Source organism: Euprymna scolopes, chromosome 41 (assembly GCF_053919585.1).
Source record: "Euprymna scolopes isolate OS-2025 chromosome 41, ASM5391958v1, whole genome shotgun sequence".
NCBI lineage: Eukaryota > Metazoa > Mollusca > Cephalopoda > Sepiida > Sepiolidae > Euprymna > Euprymna scolopes.
This window is the reverse complement of record NC_136522.1, coordinates 29128555-29149891: the sequence shown is the minus strand read 5'-3', so window position 1 is coordinate 29149891 and position 21337 is coordinate 29128555. Positions and strand designations below refer to the sequence as shown.

The 21337-nt window shown below is 37.4% G+C and overlaps 1 protein-coding gene across 2 annotated transcripts in view; it reads right to left on the bottom strand.

Annotated features, from left to right (window-relative positions):
- Positions 1–21337, bottom strand: part of LOC145266452 (uncharacterized) — a 582076-nt gene that overhangs the window by 29836 nt on the left and 530903 nt on the right. For both annotated transcript variants that reach the window (XM_080122128.1, XM_080122127.1), the window contains exons 42-44: positions 15063–15233; positions 9204–9462; positions 3794–3887 (exon numbers count right to left, since the gene is read on the bottom strand). In XM_080122128.1, the coding sequence (XP_079978254.1) occupies positions 3794–3887; positions 9204–9462; positions 15063–15233 (524 nt within the window). The remainder of the gene's footprint in view (positions 1–3793; positions 3888–9203; positions 9463–15062; positions 15234–21337) is intronic.

Below are 21337 nucleotides of genomic sequence, written 5' to 3'. Positions count from 1 at the left end.
CAACCATTGACTGCGATAAATGGGTGCATGATAACAAAGAATCTGATTGACTAACTAGCAAACTAACACCACATGAATATATAAAAACGCATAACAACATAAATTCCATGCAATATCCTGAGAAATCTTTACGTGGATGAAACATGAAAATTTTGTGTAGCTTAATTTCTACATATTTTTAAAACAAATTTTATACTATATATATATATATATATATATATATATATATAGAGAGAGAGAGAGAGAGAGATAAAGAGAGATAAAGAGAGAGAAAGAGAATTATTAGTGTTTCATGCTTTCGCAAGCATCAATAAAAGAAGTGACGATTGCTAGTGGTTGAGAGATTCGAACACAGCTACAAAGCTACTTTTGGAATTTGCTAGGGATATTATCTCTCAGCCACCATCAACTGCTATGAAAAATCAGGAAAATTTACAACATCTAAATGCCAGGCACAACGTTTCTTCAATCAACATTGATCAAACAATCACAATTCGTGATCTCACACAAGGCCACCCGACCGCCTTTATTTTCCATCCAATGCGGAAATTTAGGAAATTTCTTCTTAAAGGGGCTAAATAATTATAAATAATTATTTTTACATCTACAGACACTCGTGTTTTATGTTTTCGCAATCATTAGAGCAGGAAATGATGATTGCTACTGGTTGGGAGATTTAATATATATATATATATATATATATATATATATATATATATATATATATATATATATATATATATATATATATATATAATGGGTTGAGAAATTCAAACGAGAGAAAGATGTATATTTAAATAAGGGGGTGGTCACAAACAATTTGTATTTTTTAACATTATTTTATTATTCCGTGTCTTGGTTTTTCATTGAAAATTATGTTTAGATCATGGTAATAATGTTTTTAAATCATTGAAATCGTTTTTAACGCGTTTCAGACGTTCTATGAAGCGTCCTCTTCAGAAATTATTTAAAATGCTTAGAATATATTCAAGATGAGTTGGAGATGTAAAAAGAGCATTTTCGTAGTTCATTTGCAAGAGATGGAAACGTGTAAGTGAATCTTCTTTTCATTGGAATGTTCAATTTTTATTACTGTTTTATTAAGCTGTGGCCACTACTGCCTTATGTTTCTCTCTCTCACTCTCTCTTTCTGCTTGTGTTTTTATTTATCTTTCTTTTATTTATTTATTTTTTTTTAAAAATACACATTGTTGGTGACCACCCCCTTATATATATATATATATATATATATATATATATATATATATATATATATATATATATATATATATATATATATATTGGAGAACTTTTTCCAAAGGTTTAATATATTAAAATATATTAGCCAATATAAATAAAATTAAGCCAAGTAAATTGACTACAATATTAAGCAATATGATTAACATTTCTGTGATCGAGCATATATATATACTGGCAAAAACGAAAACAACAAGGGAAAAGATTACATCATATTTGTATTTTTTTTTCAAATGCTACAATTGTTTCGACATCAACTAGACAATTTTAAACTTCATATTGCTAAAATATTTTCGAAGTTGGCATCTCGTCAGACTTATTGAAAGAAATACAAGGTTAATACGTATTTGAACATGTTTTCCTCCTGTTATCACGATATCCCACAATGTAATCTGTCTCATAATATTTTTAGATAAATCCTCTTCCGGTGTTTATGAAATTTTTGAGGCCCCTATTTTCGTATTTCTGTTTTAAATTACGGTGAAAATCGATAAAATTGAACTATTTTGAAACCGGACCTGATTCTAAATTAATGAGATCTTTAGTTTATTAATTTAATTCATTTATTTGTTGTGTTTTATTTGTTTCTCAACTTCCAGTAATTTGGTTTGATTTCCTATTCCGTATTTTGTTTATACGGAGTTACGTTTCGATTTTCCTTAGCATTATCCAGTGACAAAATTTCACCCTCTCCCAAATTTTTCAGCCAGGCAAAGCGCAGACAGTCAGGTAATGTGTTCATATATATCACCTGAAAAACAGAACGAGATTATTTCTCTTTTGGAAAAACATGTGATAGGAAAACTCGTTGCTGACACCAAAAATGCAAAGTACTTTGGTATACTTTTTGATAGCACACCAGACGTTTCGCATGCAGATCAAATGCCAACAGTAATCAGATATGTACATATCAGCGACGGTGCAGTTGAAACAGCTACCAGAATATAGGCAGTGAATGACATTTTGTTGACCTCTCCTGCTGTCCAGCCAGATCATATTATTTGTGCCTGCGAGGAAGAAATACAGAAGTCTATTACCAAGCTCACAGTTGTGTATGATGAGTATCTGTAGAAGACCTTTGTCTAGAAATTCCACGTTTAAGGCGATGGCTACAAGCAGCCGCAATAAAGTTGGAGGAAGTTTTCCTATTCATATCCCGATTTTCCTATCGAGAAAATCGGGATATGCCAATGCAGAAACTCGGTGAAGACAAAAACCCAAATAACGCGAAATAGTTGCTAATATATCTTAGAGAGATAATAATTAAAATACCACTGCTAATGTTAAACTTTTATTTTTACAAGCAAACAAAAACAAAGTAAAAGAATTTGAACAAGATACGAAGAAAACATTTTCGTACATGTCTTTTTATGAAACCGTTTTATTTAATTTTTTGTTATTTATTGTTGTTTGAGCGGCATTGTTGTTGTTTTTCTGTAGGGGGAGACATTGTTATGAATTTTTTTCTTGTTAGTTATTATTTTTTGTTAGTTATTATTTTTTGTTAGTGGTCATGTATATTTTCTGTATTATTTTTAATGATTTTTTAATGTAGAGAGACGGGTGGTTGACAAATTTTCTTTTGCTGCAAGAGCAGACGATAGTCGCGAAGGTAGAGAAGAGGGTGTAGAGAAAGTGGAAGCAAGCTGAGGGTGATATTGAGCTACCTAGTTCATTATGCAGGCGAAAGGATCTTTGAATTTCTGCCTCTACATGAACTGTCAGGTAGCTTTCTAATAGTTCCCTATTGGTCCACATTCGATTCTGTTCCTTTGCTTTCCCTCTACGTTCTCTCGGCGTGGTTCGTTGTCGCGTGTGTAGTAGGACCAACACAGTTTATAGATTCATTATCTGAATTAACTGGAAACTTTGGCAAAAAAGAACTTTGATAATGTGTGAACTTTGACAGAAAATAATCGAATAAAAAATATTATAGGATTTTTTGTAGCGTCTGCTAACTTGAATTAAATTGACTAAGCGGTTCGGCATATCTCGGTTTTTCTCGATATCTGTCCAGAAACGTCGTGAAGGTTAAAAAATCGGCGATAAGAAAACTGCATAAGTATCGTTTTTACTTTATAGTGTAGATTTCAATATAAAACAAAATTATCGTTAACTCACAGTTTCTTTTATATTTCTATTCTTTTTAATTTTGTTTTTTACCCATTCATTTAGTATTATCATCGCTTAATCTTTTTCTATTTTATTTCATTTAATTCGCTTCGTTTCATGAGTTGATAAGGCAGGTCAGCTGTTACGTGTTTTTTTTGTTTTCAAACCATCTTTTCTTATTTTACTCACTAACTGATTTTTACTTTTTTTTCGGCGTTTCTATTCGACTGCGTTTGTAATGCCCCCTTTTCTTCATAACAACAATTAATTTATTCATTCGTCTATTTACTAAGTGACTCATCAAAGTATACACATGTTTTCCTTCCTAATATTATGGTATAATAAAGATATTTAGCAATAATTTCTTTTAATTCAAATTTCACGTCTCTAAAACAAAATTGTTCATTACTTATGATATGCTTACCACTTGATATTGCTCTGGATTCACTTTACAATCTTTTCTGAAAAGACTTTCTGCCTTTGTAACTTCATTTGTAACCTTTGAATCGGTATCAGGCCTAAAAACAGAAAAAGAAAATGGATTTCTGCACTAACAATCTTCAATAATTTGACCATGGATCAAAATTAGAAATGAATCGTACAGAATATTAATTTATTTGAGAGTGTTTATCAAATTATTATGCAAATTAATCACCTGGAAATTTTTTTTTGCCATTTAATCAGTTATGTTATTCATCTCTTACATAGTTACTGTCCGGAATCCTAACCCTCTTTCACTCACCTTCCTGCTCTTCTTTCTCATAATATTTATGGAATAAATAGCTTACATTTTAATATCTCTGTCTGTCTGTATCTCTGTCTGTCGTTCTGTCTGTCTGTCTGTCTGTCTGTCTCTCTCTCTCTCTCTGAGTCCTGTCTCTCTATTTCTTCACACATTTCTGCCTCATGTTAATACTGATTTTTTGTTTTTAGATTTCCTCGTAAATGTTCTGCCTTTCCCATAATCCGAAAATTACTTTTCAGCTAAGAGTCGCCTTCACAAATTCGAAAGCCGCCTCTTAAATTAACGAAAATGCTGTATTTGAATGCAATACTTTTTCAGGTCTCAAATCCTAAAATAGGACAAAGTAGAAAATGGGGGAAAATTTAAAGAACAAAGGGAAATGTAAAAGCTATATACAAGATCATCAAATTTACATGAAAATATAATGATTCCGTTACCCATCCTTTATCATTATCCTACAGGAGTCGCCATTTCCCATTAGAAAAAAAGTAAATTGTACTAAGTACAATACTTAGTTCGTTGTTTAATGGAGAGTAGAAAATATATTGTAGACGCATTTACGGCATCGCCAAACTCTTGCTTCCCTTATTTTGTCCCTAAATCCTCATATAAACTGTGAATGAGCTTTCTGACAAAGCTGTATACGAGGTCATCAGTTTTTTTTTCTGGACAGGTGATCCGAACCTTGGATTAAGTCCCAAGGAGACTGTCCTATCAGAAGTCGTAAAATACTGTGGTTGCAGTATTGCCATTTGGTGAATGGAATCTGAACCATGCAGAGCATCTGGTCGGGCCTCTCAATTCCATATTTATGAGAATTGTTACAGTTTTTTTTTCATGCTCTTCAAAATCCTACATCTCTCTTTTCCCCTCTTTTTCTCAATCTACCCTACTAAAAACAATTCTACCGGCCTCGTCTACATATCCCTATGCTTATCATGATAAGTCTCAAGAAACAATATCAGAACCTCAACTTCCAACGTAGACGCCCACTACTAGGTCTCTGTCTCTCCAACATCAGCAGTCTACGTTTCAATCTTTCAGAGGTTGAAATACAAATACAGGAGAACAAATATGATCTGTTGTTCTTTATGCAAAACTGGCATTATACCTAGATGAGTTTACAATTAAAGGATATTCAAATTTGACATCAAAATCTGACCCTCAATATCGTCATGGTCATTTGATATATGCCTACATTAGAGATAGCTTTTCGAGTGGTATAAACATTTTAAAAGATCATAAATTGCCCTATATATGCTTCTGAGGAGCACTTACAGCACCGCGTTCATATTTCCTGCAATGATGGAATTAATATTTTTGAAAATATTTCTGAAAAAAATACCACATTTTGTCTGCTCATCTCTCGGCCAACATTCACGTCTATGGAAACTTTAATGTTCACAATGTTGAATTCACTATTAAAACAAATCAGATGATGAGAGAAGACACTGTCATGATTTTTCCTTGTTTATGATCTAACCCAAATTGTTAATAAACTCACCCATATGTCCGACGCTAACGGACAATTTCCAAGACTCCTATACTTTTTTCTTTCAACTTGTCCTGAACTGTGCTCAATCTCCATTCTGTCCCCAGTAGAATTTTCTGAACACTCAATTGTCTCCATTAAAATAAAAACAAAATGCTATAACTCCTTAGATGTCCCTCCCCATTGTGTTGCGATACTCTAGGGCTGACTGGGATAGCTTCCGAACGGTTATATCTCAAATACTTCTGCATGTTTTAAAAGAATATGTCCTCTATAGTATCAGATTAGATTGACTGGTTAAACGTCGGCTACATACCCTCCAAGAAATTACAACAAAAGCTAAGCGGCCAGCCATTGTTCACCCCAGGATGCGTCTCTGCCATCAAACACAGAAATTACTTTTTCCATTGCTTTCAACGAAATAGATGTTATGAAATTAAAGTAACCTTTAGGACTGCCAGCAGTTACCGCAAAAGGTTAATAAAAAATGCAAGAAAGTCAAGTCTAAAGTAGATAGGCAACGTTTTGGTTCCCACGAGTGTTCTGAACAAGTGCATGTCTTGTATCTCAACCATCATCAATAGATCTGAGGTAATTTCATCAGCATCTGACAAAGACAAAATTTTTATTAAGAATTTTGCATCAGATTCCACCCTTTGCGATCAGGGTCGCCTACTTATCAAATTTCGTTCCACGACTGAAAATATGCTGTTCAACATCCATATATCTGTCCGTGATGTTGTCAAACTTATTAAGAACCTTGGTTTACGTAAAGCAACTGGCTCTAACAACAGCATAAAAAACGTTTCAACCAGAACTAGCTCCCGTTCTTGCAAAGCTGTTTAAACATAGTCTTAATGAGAAATGCTTCCCAACACCATAGAAAACTTTGTCTGTCTACACCGAATTTAAAAATACTAGAGATTGATCATATGCCTATCAGTACAGAACAATCAGTCTCCTGTGCATCATGAGTAAGTTGCTTGAATTTGTGATTTGGTCAATCACCTCAACAAAAACAATCTATTCACTGACATGCGATATGCTTTCCATTCTCCTAGATCTACAGCTGATTTCCTAAATGTTATTTCACACATGACCAATGAATCAAGAGGATATGAACTTCTAGAACAATAGCTCTTGACATAGCAAAGGTATTTGATAGGGTATTGCATAAAGATTAACAGCTATGGAATACCTGGAAATATCATTTGAAATCCTTATTAAATCATCTCAACCACAACATCTTCTCAACTATTAAATCCTATCAACTATTAAATCCATTTTCCCTGATAGGCTTACAAGAGTAGTCATTGAAGCTAATAGTATAATTCTGGGCCAAACTATCTTCTTGATATTCATCATTTATCTCAAATCTGGTAAGCGATTTGCTTTACTTCTCTCTGCTAATTCTTTCTTATAGAAGACACGTTACTAGCCTATCTCTGCTCTATATTTTCATAGTATTTTCATGCTAGACTGAGTTTCACTCTATGATTCCTCATTGTAAGGCATTCAGGACAAGCCCCCAACTAGCTACAATCGCTTTCCGCCATTTCCCTTACTCTCAATATATGCCTAAAGTTAATAATACATTCTATTAGTAGAGTTCCAGAACTGCTCGTCTATTGAATACAATGCGATAGATGCGTCATTTTCAAGTCGAACGTAAACGGGTTATTGATTATCCGTCCTCTAAAATAAATTAACTCATCTAATTTCTACTTTCACTGATCATCATGGTATTGTCTCACTTGACACCCATTGACTCTTATCTTTGAGTACCTCCAACCTTTGTTAAGTTATGACTAATATATATATATATTAAAAATTGAAAATCATTTCTTGATAAATATATAATAGCTCCCTTAAAAAATTAACAACAAAAGAAACTAGGGACAGATAACTCTCGATTATGATACGATCAACGATGAATGCATCTTTGCAGAACTGCCACTCTACATACATTTTGTGACAGTGTCATTAGACGTAAGTATAATGCCGATGATCATGATGGTGGTAATGATATTGGTGATGATGGTAGTGATACTGCTGATGATTATGGAAATAAAAAGCATTGTTAAGAAAGGTTGTTATGGTAATTATGTAATACACACACACACACACACACTCTTATTTGTGGATATTGATAAAGAAAAACTGCTTTCTATCGTGATAATTTCTGTTGATATAAACGGTCATTACAAAAACACTAGCTGAAAACGTTAACGTCTGGAATATAAAGATATCTCGAAAAAATGCTAGAAAAGGCGCCTTTGGAGTTATTTAATAAGTTCCATCTGAATAACGCAACCCTTGTTAAGAAAAGCAGTTAACTAAATTTATGTGTAGTCATAATTTATTGGCGGGTTACCCGAAATATAAGCCAGATATTATGAGACATTTAAATAAGGAAAAACAAAATTGTAGATACTAATTCAAGCGTCTATTAATTATTGTTCAGGAATTTGATTAAATTATTATCATTAAAATTATTTACTTTTTTTATTCATACAAAATAGCATTTGGGAAAACCTTGGTTATTCAAATGAAGGAAGAAGAGGAGGAACCCTCTTACGTGAGTGATGGTGAAAGGTAGAGACCCAATGGAGATTAAAGGCAATGGACTTCCTGTTAAGAGATACAGATTTAAGGAAGAAGAAGAACTTGAGAATTAAAAATACGGCCTGAGATTGGTTTTCTGAGAATTGTGAAATAAAATTCTAAGGATTAGAGGCCACCTGATTCTCAATATAATGAAAGGCAAAAATAGCCTCGAACACCACTGCCAACCGCCTGGGGTATTCACACCAGTCAGAGAGAAATCCCTGACTAAAGTATCACTCTATTCTAAGCCCCTGAATATACACTGTGAAGAGACAAACCTCGATTTTACTAATGGAAGCCGCCAACTCCAGACTATTTGTATTAAGAGTCATAAACTTATGAACGTTCAGAGTTTTGTAACTTTCAGTGAATAATAATTTTTTTTTTGTTTATAAGAAAAATTACCAGTGGGTTTTCTTTATTTGTTAATTTCCTGTCAAATTAAAGGTGCAATTGATTTCAGGTCTACCCTGACGCCCAGACGGTGAAGACACTGTTATGAAAAGAAAACTCAGCATGACGTTGAAGAGATGTACAGCCAGCCGAGGTAAACAGTGTTACAATACAAACTTAGGGTCGTGATCGTTTTGTGCGTTCCGAGGATCTGAGCGTTATTTTCCAGGGTCCAGTGAAACTCTGGTCATCCTTGAAGAGTTCACCACCAGACAGAGTTAAAGGTGTAGCCACTGAGAATTAAGGTTAGTACCCAAGTGGTACATTTCAGACCAGGCTGGGTTACAGTTTAAATTAAGGACGGATAACTCTTGATTTTGATACAATCAAATACATTAAGGGGAGATAAATCTGACCCCTAGTACTATTAAATCATTCCAGTACTAGTGATCCCATAAATGATAATTTTAACACTACTTTTGACAATGAATACACATTCTAATGTCTTTTTAGAATTTAATATCAATGTACTGCAGGATCGTCTATATAAATGCATTTAAAAAAGAAGAAAATTTAATCAAATAAATGTTTCCGTACTTTACGTTCAAAATGCGAATTGCTGCATCACCATTCGGGGTTGATCGTTTCTTCCTGTTAGACGTTGCACAATTTATATTAACTGAAATTTCGCAATCTGTAGTACAGAGATTCCAAGACGTTGACATTTCTTCTATCCTCTTTTTTATCATTGTCTTTATTTGTTCCTCATAAAACGCTTTCTTGCTTTCACAGTCCGGTAATGAGTATTTAAGGTTGATAACAATGTCGACAGTACTTAGGGTGTTGGCGTTTGTTTCTGAAAAATAAGCATTTGAATTCGTTTACAAACAAAATGTAAATATACATATATATATATATATATATATATATATATATATATATATATATATATATATATATATAATAATAATAATAATAATAAAAATTACAATTAAATTTACCAATATTTATACATATATATCTATTTATACATATACTAGCATGGGTTCCCGCCGGGTGTCTGGAGGTGTATGCTGAGCAAAAAAAAAAAAAAAAAAAAAAAAAAAAATGGTAAATTTTTTAAAATTTGACCCCTATTATGACCCCTTAAAGTTTATTGGTTTGGGCTTAAATCAAGTTATTAAGTTAGATCCATGTCTAAGGAACTATATCTAAAATTTCAAGTGCTTAGACCCAAAATTGTAGGAGGAGTTTAGTAGAGTTCTCATAGGTCAAATCGTTGAACTTTGACCCATTAACAGACAAATTTCTGGCCGAAACCGGATCACTAGATTTTCCTAAATCTCAGTACCCTGTATATCAAATTTCGAGTCTGCAGACTAAAAATTGACAGAGTTATTGCGTAGGGAAATGTACACAGACAGACACACAGACACACAAACACGTTCACTTTTATAGAGATATAGAATAGCATTTCAGCCCGGTGTTGCCCGGGTGTTTGGAGGTGTATGTTGAGCAAAAAAAAAGCAGTCAATTTTTTTAACTTTGACCCCTATTATGACCCCTTAACATTTATTGTTTGGAACTCGAATCAAGTTATTAAGTTCCATGTCCAAGGAACTCATATCTAAAATTTCAAGTGTTTAGACCCAAAATTGTCGTAGGAGTTTGGTAGAGTTTTCAAAGGTCAAATTGTTGAACTTTGACCTTTTAACAGCCAAATTTCTGACCGAAAACGGATTACAAAGATTTTCCCTAATCTCAATATCATGTACATCAGATTTCGAGTCTATAGGCTTAAAATTGACAGGGTTAGTGCGTAGTTAATGTACACAGACAGACACACACACACACATACACATACACTTTCACTTTTATAGATATATTGATAGATATGTAACACTTTTTATATTAAATAATAAAACGCATCAAAACACACCTTTGTAAAATAATGATTGTTTCATTAAAACCCTTTATGTTAAACTAGCAGGGCTAGCCAACATTGCTCGGGTCAAAGATGTAACATATCTCACTACCTTTCTCTATCTTTCCTTTTTTTCTCCCTCCCATATTTTAACCCTCTCTCTTTCTTGATCTCCCTTTTTCTCCTTCATCCAGTTTCTTTCTCACTAGCTGGACATGCACACACAGAAAACTATCCTTTGCACAATATATTTCTTGTGGAATTAGTCGGTATTTTATATTTATATTAGTACATAAAACTGAAAAATCGCCCTCCGCTTCGACACAACTCGACTCAGTTGACTCTCAGAGAATAAAAAAAGTCAAAATTTTAGATATTCATCTGTGGCAGCATTAAACGAAAATACCAACTTTGTGGATACTTGTTTTGTAGTTTTTTTTATTTTTAGCAGGACATACAAACATACACAGACAACTATCCGTTATATAATAGAAGACAATTATACTAACGAAAATTACTTCAGGGAAGTATTGTAATCCCTCACTGATGAAGCTTGGCTAGGATCCCTGTTTATCTGGAAATCTCGGCTCGTGTCGTCTAGTCCTTCTCTGAGGATTGTTACATTGAATCCTGTATGCTGAAAGCGAATATCGAAGCCGCAGGCAGGAAGAAAAACAAACTCGTGAAACTCCAGTCTACAGAATTAATTTCACAAACTTATGTACAAATGTTTTTACAAATATCATTCAGTTCTTAGTAAGGTTTTCAAAGTCTCAAATCTCTTCACAGAAAGCTTCAGACGGGTGGATGAGGAGGTAGAGGAGTCACGTCTCTATACGATCTGTTCTCTCCGAAATCAAAAAGCAATCTCTCTCTATTCTAATCTGACTAATTTTCGCGCGACAGTAGTGTATATAGTGAGGTATGTGGATGGGGTGGAAGTTTCCCCAGCCAATAAAATTTCGCCACGAAATCGAAAAGCCCCAGATTTGCGTGTGTGCAATTCCCGAATCTGGGATCTAAGTTCTACAGACATATTAATTCTCATGACCCCCTAAGGTCAGATGTTAGTTCTAACATCCGATTTTGAGGCCAGACAATGTTATGCTTCAAGTTTCCTGTCATCAACTTTAACTGCAAAATATATTTCTCTGGTTTCAAACAATATCTATTTTGACATGAAATAAAATATATATATTTATATTCTCTATTTTAAATCCTCGGGGTATCTGGCGTCACCCAGACACGATTAGCTATCTCAGCGTAGTTATTCGACCCCTCCTAGGCCTTCTGGGGGATTCTAAAGCCCCCAATGATTGATTACGTCACAATATTTCTCACACCGTACTTAAATATAATGGCGTTCTCTCATAATTTTAGGAAAATCATTCTTTCAACATACTCTCATATGATGATCTAGTGTCAACCTGGATTATACTAACAAAGTTAACAAAATCGTTGGGGAAACCAAGACTATAGGTTGCAAGAAAAATAGTCACCAGGAAAAGAGGTCCACAAGTCAGCAGTCCTTGCAAAGAAGCTACTGGAATGTGAATCTGTAATAAGGTATCAGTTCACTGGGTATCAAGACAGTGAGTTGATGGAATACATTAGTCAATTCTGAAGAACACATGCGCATAATAGTATTCATAGAAAAGACTGAGACTAGCAATATCACGTCTGTAAGAGAGTGAGGATGCAGTGAAGAAGAAACGATGGGATCAAATCAAATGTTTCTGCACTTTATCAAGAATCATCATATGAGACAGATTCACCAATCCAAATAGGAGAACAATACACCATACATGGTCTGATAGAAGAGATAGAGAATGGCTTCAGTTTGGAGAAAATGTTTAAAGCTATAATTCAATAACTTGAGTTTTATTTCTTCCGCTCGTCACACCGAACATAAGATCCACGATAATTATGGCACGTTAGATAGATTCGTGATCAGTACTCGTTGATTAGTTTTCCCGCCAAAGTTGACATCTCTTGATTTCTTTCGTTCAGCAAGCTTCCTCTTATAGATTTTGGTTGGCGAAGCAAGATGTGACGCCTATGTGACTCGACAAGGAGATTGGGTGGTGTTTATTATACGCTTCACATCCGCTAATGTATGCTGGCATGTGTGGGTGTTGTCTGTCTACTGAACACACACACACACACACACACGTATATATATATATATATATATATATATATATATATATATATATATATATATATATATATATAGAGAGAGAGAGAGAGAGAGAGAGAGAGAGAGAGAAATAAAAAGAAACAAACCGAATTATCTGTTCATCAACGTTTCGTCTTTATTTCGAAAGTTCCTCTCGGTGAATGAGATTAAGAAAACAAAAAGACCAGCACAAAATATTTGAAAATATTTCATGTGCAAAGAGTGATGCTGTTCTATCTCAGAAACAGAAAAGACGTTAGATATTAAAAAAAGAAGAGGAGTTTGCGCTGTTAAAAAGAGGGAAATTTTTTAATAACGTCATATAGTCGTTAATATGTTTTTAAAAGATAAGAATGCAGGTAATATTTATTCTGGGAAAATATATTTGCTGAAATTCAAATATAGGTGTGTGACGGAAATGAAATGAATGTGTTTTTGTTATGTAATTTATTGGTTGAGATTATATGTATAAATTATCATAGGCGGTGTTTTCTATGGCGTGAGAGGGTTAACCTGTGTCTACAATTAAATTATGTTCTTTTAATAAAAGTTTATTTATTAATTGCGCTACATTATAGAAACCTGCACGTTGTTTAATTGTGCTTGAATTTGCGGTAAGCGCTGATTCAAGAAGTCTCCATCGCAGTTTATTTGAAATAAATTTAACTATTTTTGCTTGTTTGTCAAAAATGTGATTACGCTGCAATCAATGAAAGAATAATGGACTTAGAGAATTACTATTTCTTATATCTCTTTTATGCTCATTGAGCCTTTTTTTCTAATTTATGTTGGGTTTCACAGACATATCTATAATGGCAATTTTGGAAAGGAATAGTGTATATGCGTGCATTCGAAAACGGTTTGTTTTGGAGATATTTTGTTGGTTTTGATATTTATCTTATAGTTTGTTATATGGTTTGTATGATTGGAATTCCTAATCATACTTGTGTCAACATGATTCTACTGTAGATGTTAGAATGACAAATATTTTACCTTGTATTATAGAATATTTCGGCATATAAGACGACCCTTAAAGTTAAAAAATATCTTTAAAAACCAATATTTCATAAGATACCGAGCGTTGCAATCTCTAGACTAGGTTAAACAAACATGGTTTCGTTATTAAGCAGTCGTCTTATACAACCGATATATGATAAATTTATTAAAATTTGCTCCAATTTTGTACCTCATATTATCTAACGGTTGTCTTAGACGCTAAAATATATGGTATATGAAATTAAAATAAGATGGCGACTGAATTTGGTCTAATGTCGTCTGATTTCGTTTTATCAGCACAACGTTGACACATTTCAAGCGTAATTTCCTCAAGTTACATGCGTAATTCTAATTGGATTTTTACAAGAAATTATTTTTCATTTATTAATATTAAACAAAAAAAAACTTTTTTAAATGCCTATACAGGATTTTTTTTCGCATTCGTCTCTAGTCGCGATCGTTAACATTTACCTCAAATTAATATATTTATCTCTATTTCAAATCCGATTGACAACATACTAGATAAATGATTTAAAATATTTATATATGTCACCAACACAAAGCAAAACGCAACAATACAATGCAAATTGTTACAGTACGCTTCCGACCATCACTCCCAAGTTCTGTTGATGCATTCTGAACGAGAATTCAAATTGGGATACATCCCGGAATTGCGTATCACATTAGTAAAAAAAATATTGCACGATAATTATGGCATGTTAGATGGATTCATAGTCGTTGATTAGTTTTCCCACGAAAGTAGATTTAGTCTTGCTTTATTTCGTTTGGCATACTTCGTTCTTGAGATTGCACATTTGCTAGGAATTTAATGATGCATCTCTGCGTTTAACGCACGTCCATGCCAGGGCTTCTTTCTTTGAGTCTCACACCGTTAATATATGCAACAGAGAGATGAATTATGGTATGCAATTAATTGTAAAAATAAACAGATAATGTTTTTTGTAAACATATGTAACTGTTTATCTGCTAGCAAAAATAATAAACTAATATAGATATTTTTTTTATTAATGTTATATATGGAGATAGTTTTTTATATCAGTATTGAAAACTGTCTCTTTTGTAACAACCTTCATAACTGGAATAAATATTTTTGAAGTAAAGTAAAGTGAAAGATATTTTTGTATTATAAAGAACGTGCTGGAGAAAAGACAAAGTAGTTAGACAGAATCAAATATAGATGTATCTTATGCAATTCTATTGCAATTTAAATTCGAGAATCTGAGATTTCTGTTTATATTAGAAGTTGAAATTTGTATGCATACCATTAAATTCCCCATTAAAAGTTACACTTGATTCACGTAAACAATATTTGGTACATCCATATTAATCTACTAACCTGTTTCCTTTGAACACTGGGATACATCTGTTGATCCTGTTCCCAAAGTCGTTCTATTAACTGGACATTTGATGCATATAATGCTGTTCGTTTCAGTTTTGTAATAACCAATATTGCAGTCTTTACACGAAAGATAGTCTGCTGATGGCTCTTTACCAGCCGGACAATTTGCTAAAAACAGAACAGAAATAAAAAACATTTATTAAAAAATAAATAAATAAATAAAATAAGCTTTATAAATTACAATAGAATTCAGTTAGCTATATAAAAATGTGTTGGACAACGATAGTTTATTGAGCACATGAGAATTTTTGGGTCTCATTAACCTTATACCTCTTTTATAAGCGACCCCACTTGTGGGGTATATGGTTGGAAAAAAATAAAACGTACCGGGCGTATCTGCATCGCTCTTTGGGAAAGAAGAAGGAAAGGATGGCTAGCTCATTTATATATACGAAGGGCATCTTGGGAAGGCAGGGCATGGTGAGAGAAGAAATATTTTTTCCTGTCTCTTCCTTTTTTTTCTAGATAGGAGGATATAAAAGCAGGGAAAAATTCCCTAGAGATCGCAAAAAGAAAAGAGTCGTGAACATCTTATCTTGAAAAGTATTGCTGACGTTCAGATTGTGTGGTGTGACATTGGTGGCGAGAGGCCAGGTGTGGTCGATTGGAAAAGAAGAGGGTAGAAACGTGCTGTTGTCGAGTGAGTGACTCCTTCCCGAAACCCAAAACCGAATCCTGATTGTAACCCTAGAAGATATTTCGGCATGTCAAGCAAGTTAACATGGCTGACTGGAGACTCTCAACTCAGATGTTGAGACCCTTCACTGGGGAGGGTGACCTAATTAAATGGACGGAAAAATTAAAGATGGTGGCAAGGTTGCAAAAAATCGAAGACTTGGTCACCCTGCTGCCGCTATACTTAGAGGGGGAAGCCCTCACTATTTACCAGCAGATGCGCGATGAAGATAAGAGAAACCTTGCTTCAGTGGAGCAAAGACTGAAATTGGATTTTGCTGAAAGTCCATTTGAAACACTCGGCAAGCTTGCAAGTTTGAGGTGGACTGGCGAGTCTGTTGACGTCTTTGCTGCGGAGATCAGGAGACTGGCAGGATTGGCTGGTGGGGAGGAGCCTGGAGATGACGGTAAAGCTATACCTAATGAATGGCTTCCTAGAAGAAATCTCTGCGAACATGCAGAGAATCACTGAGATCAATACGATGGAAGTGGACGATCTCTTGGTCCACGCCAGTCCTAGTTAAGAAATCGTGGCTGCAGCTGTGAGGGGAAATAAGTGCCCCACTTGAATGACGAGAGATAGGCAGTGAGGTGACAGGAGGGGAGACCTGCCATCAAGTGCTTCCGGTGCCAGGGTCCTCACCTGCTCAGGGACTGCAAAGAGCCGAGACTGGGGGTCACCTGCTACCGATGTGGACGAGTGGGGCCCATTATCCGCTATTGCGTTGCTTCACGGGACCAGGGAAACGAGTGAATGGGAGCCATTGCGTCAGTGGTTCCCCCTTCCATGTGGAAATGGCACACAATGAAACGTTGCCTCAGTTACCAGGAGTAGTCAATGGGAAGAGAGCCATGACCCTTATTGACACAGGCTGCACCACGACGTTGGTAGCGAAGAATGTTGCTAGATCATGGAGTGGAGCCAGGAGTATTAAGACCGTGGATGGCAGGGAGGTGAAATGTCTAGGAGAGACAACAGCGGAAGTACAAGTTCAAGGTGTGCCTATTGGACTATGAGCCCTGGTGTTGGATCGTCTGGTTGGTGATGTTGATGTGGTTTTAGGTGTAAGTGCGATCAGCCAATTGGGGGGGGGGTGCTATGTTGAGAGGGGGTCAAGTAACTTTCGGCCACCTCGGCACAGTAGGAATGACAGGAGTGGAAGGTGATAGAAATATCAGAATACAAAAACTGGAGACTTGCTGTATCGAGGACGACGATTTCCTGGCGAGGTTCGATGGCGAGAGGTGGACGGTGGAATGGAAATGAATCTCCGGGCCTCCAGAACTACAAAACAAAGTAAGCTGCTACAAGAGAACACTGCGAGGAGAAATAAGAAAAGGATTCGAGGAAGAAGTGAAGAGGTGGATAGAGGAGGGAATTCTGAAACTGTGGACAGGGGAAGAAAAAGGGCTGCTACCATTACTGGCGGTTGTTCAACCCACAAAGAACAAAGAGACGGGTACTGCATTTCAGATAATTAAACAGATACGTAGCCTGCCACACTGGAAAGGGGATTGATGTATGCAAAGAGGTTATAAGGAAATAGAGGAGGATGGAGCGGGCCACTAAGATTGTCGACCTGAAGTCGGCTTATCTCCAGATCCATGTAGATAAAAAACTCTGGCAACATCAATTGGTCCGGTACAAGGGGAAGATGTATTGCCTGACGAGGTTAGGCTTTGGGCTGAGCTCATCCCCTCCCCCACAAATTATGACTGCCATGCTGAAGATGGTGCTGAGTAAAGACTGTACAGCGGACAAGGCCACTAGTTCATACATTGACGACATTCTCGTGGAGGAAGCAGAGGTGACAGTGGAGAAAGTGAGAGGCCATGTCGCAAGGTATGGGTTGACTGCAAAACCGGCAGAGTCCCTGGATGGAGGAGCGGCGTTTGGGTTGAAACTATGCCAAGATGGCAAAGGAAGCCTTGTCTTTAGACAAGGGAATGCAATACCCGAAATCGGAACCGACCTTACAAAACAAGAACTCTTCTCTGTCTGCGGGAGACTGGTGGGACACTATCCAATCGCCATCTGGCTCAGGATAGCGTGCAGCTTTATTAAACGACAAACGGGCACTGATGGCTGGGAGGGCCGTGTGATGAAAGAGGTCATGAACATGCTACAAGAAATTATCGCGAGAGTGAGGAAAGAAGACCCAGTAAAGGGGGAATGGTACATCAGCGGCGGAGATGCGGAGGTGATTTGGTGCGATGCCAGCAGTCTGGCATTGGGCGTCATATTAGAAATAGGAGGTGTAACTGTGAAAGATGTGGCGTGTCTAGAAAAGAAAAACGACTATTCCCATATCAACGTAGCCGAACTGGAGGCCGCTATGAAAAGAATCAATCTGGCCCTGAAGTGGGGATTGAAAACAATTGAAATCAAATCCGATTCGGCAACGATAGTTTGATGGATCAGGTCGGCAGTGACTGGTGATAAGAGAGTTAGGACAAGAGGTGCTGCAGAAATGCTGATCAAGCACAGGCTCGGAGCACTCGCAGATTTGATAGCGGAATTCCAGTTCAGGGTATTTGTAGTGCAGGTCCCATCAGAAAAGAACAAGGTGGATTCGATGACACGGGTAAAGAAGGCCTGGCTGCAAGAGGGAAAGGTTTCCTCAGTATGCTGTGCAGGGGAGTAAGTTAAAAAGTTATATGAAATGAACCACTTTGGTCGAGAACGGACGTTATTCCTTGCAAGAGAGGTTCACTCGGAAACCACTGAGAAGGAGGTCAGAGAGGTAGTGGAGCACTGTCAGGAGTGCCAATCGATAGACCCCGGACCGTCCAGACACGAAGCAGGAGAGTTACACATTGCGGCGGACTGGAAGCGATTGCCCATTGATGTGACCCATTATCGCCATAAGCTGTATCTGTCGATGGTTGACTGTGGACCGGGGAAGTTTGCCATATGGAGAGAGATCCGGGCAGAAGCTGCATGGACGAATGGAGGGGTCATCGAAGAAATATTTTTGGAGAGAGGGCCGGTTAAGGAACTGTTAATGGATAATGGCCCTGCTTTCCGATCAGAAACCTTTAAAGAGATGTGTGATAAGTGGGGAGTAAGACAATTTTTTAGGGCATCATATCGCCCGAGTGGCAATGGAATAGTGGAGAGGAATCATCACACCATCAAGGCTGCTGCAGAAAAAAAGCAACATTTCACCCATGGAGGCGGTGTTTTGGTACAACATCTCACCGAAAACCAGACAAGATGAGACAACTGTGCCTCATAGAGCCATCTTTGCATATAAGTGGCGCCATCCGTGCAACCAAACGGTAGGAATTGAGGGTGAAGAAGCTACCATTAAAGTGGGTGAGGAGGTGTGAGTGAAGCTCCCCAATGCAAAATGTACCACTCGCTGAGGGAGGAGGTCATAACGGGAATGCAGTCGAAGAAGAACATGATGGTGAATGGCATTCCCCGGTATATCCTAGACCTGCATCATGTGACCCTGCCGGTGCGCCGGTGTGCAGTGATGGCAGTGAAGAGGAGGTAATCGAGATCCACCAAGGAGCAAACGATGCACACCAATTCGACTTAACCCCACATTGTGGTTCTTTACAACTGTAGTGAACCTGAAAATGTCAACCCCCAAGAAGTTGTCCCCAGAGGCCTCAACGTGAGAGGAGGAGGCCTGATTGGATGAAGGATTATGAAGTGTCTTATTGATCTCGAAGATCAGGAGGGCGTGTGGGGTATATGGTTAGAAAGAAAAAACGTACCGAACGTATCTGCATCGCTCAAGTCCGATGAAAGATAAACACCAAAACTGAAATCAATAGGAGAGTCCATAATGCAAACATTTCTTACAAGTGAACTAGTCTTCCAGATTTAGTTTGTATTATTTTTGTATTATTTTTCTTATCATAATTTCCGTTGCGTTGATTTTATTGAGTTTCTTTTATTATTTATTAAGATGTTTTTGCGGTGTAAATGAAGAAAAAGAGAAACAAGAACGACCGACCGCGTTTTTGTGTGGCTTACCTCGTGTTCTTAATGAAGAAGAAAGAAACAAAAATGGCTGCCCTGTTTCTTTATATGCCTACAGGGTGACCACGAGGTATGCAAATGAGATGTTCCTGATTGGAAATAAAAGAGGAGTGATTTGGGGAAGGAGGGCATTCTGAAGTTTGATTGCGAGCAGAGAAGGTGTATTTGCAGAAGAGAAAAGCTAAAGTTGCAGAAGTTCGTTTTGGAGTGGGAGAGAAGACGCGTCAAGTGGGAACGGGAAGGCGAAAGTTCGGACAGCAGTGTCACGCAAGCGACAAGCTATTTCGGCTCCTCCCCACGTAACCAGCCAACCCTGCCAGTCTCCTGATCTCTGCCGCAAAGACGTCAACAGACTCGCCGGTCCACCTCAAACTTGACAGCTTGCCACACCCGCGAGAGGTTTACCCGGAGACCACCGAGGAGGAGGTTAGGGAGGTGGTGGAGAACTGTCGAGAGTGCCAATCAATTGACCCTGGACCGTCCAGACACGAAGCAGGAGAGCTACACGTTGCTGAGGACTAGAAGCGATTGGCCATTGACGTGACACACTATCGCCACAAATTGTATCTGTCGATGGTCGACTGTGGACCGGGAAGGTTTGCCATCTGGAGAGAGATCAGGGCAGAAGCTGCATGGGCGATCGGAGGGGTCATCGAGGAGATATTTTTGGAGAGAGGGCCGGTTGAGGAACTCTTAATGGACAATGGCCCCGCTTTCCGATCAGAAGCCTTTAAAGGGGTGTGCGATAAGTGGGGAGTAAGACAATTTTTCAGAGCAGCGTATCGGCCGAGTGGCAACGGAATAGTGGAGAGGAATCATCGCACCATTAAAGCCGCTGTGGAAAAAAGCAACGTATCACCCATAGAGGCGGTGTTTTGGTATAACATCTCGCCGAAGACCAAACAAGATGAGACAACTGTGCCTCATAGGGCCGTTTTCACATATAAGTGGCGGCATCCGTGCAACAAAGCAGCAGGAATTGAGAGTGAAGAAGCCACTATCAAAGTAGGTGAAGAGGTGTGGGTGAAACCCCCCAATGAACAGTGTAGCACTCGTTGGAAAAGAGGGGTCATAACAGGATTGCAGTCGAAGAACAATGTGATGGTGAATGGCGTTCCCCGGCATATCTTAGACCTGCGTCATGTGACATTGCCGGTATGCAGTGAGGGCAGTGAAGAAGAAGAAATCGAGGGCCACCGAGAAGCAAATGATGCTGGTCAACCTGACTTAGGCCCGCATTGTAGTGAACCTGAAAACGTTAACCCCCGAGAAGTTGTCCCCCAGAGGCCTCGACACAAGAGGAGGCGGCCTGCTTGGATGGAGGATTACGAAGTATCCTATTGATCTCGAAGATCAGGGGGGCGTGTGGTGTAAATGAAGAAAAAGAGAAACAAGAACGACCGACCGCGTTTTTGTGTGGCTTACCTCGTGTTCTTAATGAAGAAGAAAGAAACAAAAATGGCTGCCCTGTTTCTTTATATGCCTACAGGGTGACCACGAGGTATGCAAATGAGATGCTCCTGATTGGAAATAAAAGAGG